Source organism: Glycine max, chromosome 3 (genome assembly GCF_000004515.6).
Source record: "Glycine max cultivar Williams 82 chromosome 3, Glycine_max_v4.0, whole genome shotgun sequence".
Classification (NCBI taxonomy): Eukaryota; Viridiplantae; Streptophyta; class Magnoliopsida; order Fabales; family Fabaceae; genus Glycine; species Glycine max.
In genome coordinates, this window is record NC_016090.4 from 10,898,325 (window position 1) to 10,901,583 (window position 3,259).

Below are 3,259 nucleotides of genomic sequence, written 5' to 3' on the forward strand. Positions count from 1 at the left end.
ATTTATTTATACTTTTATAAAAACTTTCACTTCAACGGTTGAATTAGTTGATTGCGTATAAATTATTTAGTGGTGCAAGTATAAAAAGTTTTACACCCAATGTCAAATTGATCCTGTATATAAAATTTAATTCCATGCTTGAAAATGTAGAATGAAAAAGAATATAAAACAGGTACACTTAAAGAGTAAAACCTCTTGCACAAGTTATAATAAACAACGCCACTAAACTAAAATAACCTGTATACTTCAATTACAAAGCTTAGTGAAATTGTTTGTCAGTTTTAGAGCCGACGAATAGTGGCTCAAAACAAATACTATGGATCTAACAAAACAAATACTATGATTCTCATTACATTCTTGGCTCAAAACAAAAATCATGTACCCCCAAAAAAGATTATCTAGACCCCACTGGAAAGAAACACTAAGGCGGTGTAATATATGCATGTCAACAAGAGCAAAAAATTGCAGTATCAACTTCTATATCTGCCAGATATATATTACAGAAAATGAAGTCAATCCCACATTAAATATGGGTGAGACCAAAGGTTAGTAGTCAACAATTTACGCCTAACCTTTAGTTCTGGTAATTGTTATGCTACCTTTTCCACCTTCAGTGCGAATTTTTGTTTTACCAACCACAGGCTTCCCAGAGAAGGCTGACTTGGGGTAAGCAGATGGATCATCATCAATGCTTTGGTTTGATTTCGAAGGAGATGGTGTTTGAATGCGCTGATTTATTTCCTTCAGAGTTACATCTCCATGAGCACCACTTGGTTTAATGAAGGCAAATGGATAGGCCACAGAAGAAGCCAACTTCGTCGGCATATGTATAAAAGATTTCCTACCTAAACATGGAAAAGAAGTCTGAATTTGTGATCGAGACAAAAGTTTTCTTCAAATGAGTCTAAATGGTCCTGCTGCTTCATGATAAGACCAGGAATGATCCATATAAACCAATTATCCCAGCATTCATTTCACTTTTTAGGCTATTTTTTAAGTATCCGGCCCAGTCTTTCAGTGGTACGAAGTCAGATGTCGCCAATTCATTCCTAATAAAAATTGTTGTGAAAAGGCTTGATACAATAGTTCCAATTATTCCCCTAATTAGATCATTGGTGAAAGCAAAATTTTGTAGTTCCCAACATACGAAAGAAAACAACTTTTGTGAAATCATGCTTGCTTCTCACACGTTCTCGGAGCATTACTGTATACATACGATTTTTTGGAATAAAATATGTGGTAGAATGGGGAGACACCCCCAATACTACCAGGCAGGGTTCGACTGGCATGTTGAGACTATGAGTAGAGACCTACCCAAAAGATTATTACATAAGTCTAAACCATAAATACGAAAGAAAACAACTTTTGTGAAATCATGCTTGCTTCTCACATCTTCTCGGAGCATTACTGTATACATGCGTTTTTTTGGAATAAAATATGTGGTAGAATGGGGAGACACCCCCAATACTACCAGGCAGGGTGCCATTGGCAATGTTGAGACTGTCAGGAGATACCCACCCAAATGATTATTAGATAAGTCTAAACCATAAATAGTTTTATCAAGTCCCAATGACTCCGCTAGCCCTTGGGTGCTAAGGGTGATGATGGTTATCCAACCCAACAGGATTTCAGTGGCATTAGAGGAAATCAAATGCACGTCCATGGAAAGGATGAGAATTAACTCTGGATCCTTGACCACTTGTGCCAACCCACATTGGCCTATATATCATATATCATATAGGGTACAAGAGACACTAAGTAGATACTTGGTACAGTTAAACCTAAAGAGATACTATGTCAAGAAAAAAGTCAAACCTTTGAAGATAATATTACAAGTGGTTCGAGGGACATGCGTTTGTTGAACCACATTTTGTTCATGTGATGGTGTGATGGCACTAACCTCTGCAGGAGGGAAAAAATATTTTGAATAAAACCTAATGCATAGAAGGAAAAGTAAAGAACGAAGGAAGAAACAAAATTAGTAGACAATAGTGGGTGGAAAACAATGTAACCTACCTGTACCATCATCAATTTGAACACCGTCTGCCACTGAAAAATTCCTGAGTCAAATAACATAATTGTCAGGTTATTTTGTAAAGCCAAATTTCCACAGTAAATAAATGGTCCAAAGAAACATACAATTCCTCAGGACTGAAATCCATCACAGCATCATTAAAGTAATCCGCAAGCCATGTTTCAGTTGATTCAAGGTCCACATAATCAGATGCAGATGCATTTCCTATAGTGTAATCTACAATGATAAGGGAAACATCAGAATTAAAATAGAAATAAATTACAGAAGATATCTCAGAGTAAAACATAAAGCAGAATCCTGCAAAAGGTAAACCTGATGCACCCGATACCCATTGCGACACCTCTGGAAAAATCTCCTTAACTGGGTCTTCCTTCCCCTGTATATGTAATGAATTAACAGTCATAAATTAAGTCAAATCCACAAGAAAAGAATCAAGATTGTTGATCAAGCCAACACAGAGTCTTCCGATTATTTAGGGACAAATACCATTAGTCAAAAAGAGGATTCACAAAAAACAGAAATCTACCTTAAATAATGATTACTAGAAACAAGATAAAAAGATTTCAAGCAAACAACTTTTTGACATACTCTGGTACCACATAGGGTTAACAGTCATCCCAAATGTTTACGTTAACAGTATTCTATGTTGACATTGAGCCATCATGTGCTTACAGTATATGTACAGTGGAATAGTGAATAAGTCTCCATTCACAGCTGAATCGGTGGAAGGAGGTGACAAAACAAAATGGTAAAATCATTTTCCAAATTTCATCAAGGATGATTCTGTAGTCTAACAACAGAAAAGATACATCTAACAGAAAGTACAGGGATAAGCAACTTTAAGTCAAGGCATTGAAGATAATATGTATTCGGTATTCCTTTTTCAATCATGAATAAAATATTAATATCAGTATGTAATTATGTTGAGCAAAAGTTCAAAATGATGGCAAGTTTTGCACAACTAGAACAAATCTATATTTCTTAAAGCCATTTGAACCATTACGAATGTGAAAAGTTAATCCAAAAAAAGTGCTACAACCACTGACATTTTTTAAATATGACAAAGACATCTCTTCATTGGATAGAGATTGATCGCTATCTTGGCTGTTGAACTGTAGCATCCGCCGCCTCTTGGCTTGCGAATAAGTCTCCCTACATTCCTCCGGTTCCTTTGGATCTAAGAATCAACCATTGTTTGAATTAGAAAAGGATAAATAATAATAA

General features: G+C 35.7%; 1 protein-coding gene across 1 annotated transcript in view; it reads right to left on the minus strand.

The window, feature by feature from the left end:
- Positions 1-228: 228 nt before the first annotated feature.
- LOC100813418 (protein XRI1) overlaps positions 229-3,259 on the minus strand; it is a 4,570-nt gene continuing 1,539 nt past the window's right edge. The window contains exons 4-9 of the mRNA XM_041013903.1: positions 3,082-3,216; positions 2,348-2,411; positions 2,140-2,251; positions 2,017-2,060; positions 1,816-1,902; positions 229-845 (exon numbers count right to left, since the gene is read on the minus strand). Coding sequence (XP_040869837.1) covers positions 568-845; positions 1,816-1,902; positions 2,017-2,060; positions 2,140-2,251; positions 2,348-2,411; positions 3,082-3,216 — 720 coding nt within the window. The 3' untranslated portion in view covers positions 229-567. The remainder of the gene's footprint in view (positions 846-1,815; positions 1,903-2,016; positions 2,061-2,139; positions 2,252-2,347; positions 2,412-3,081; positions 3,217-3,259) is intronic.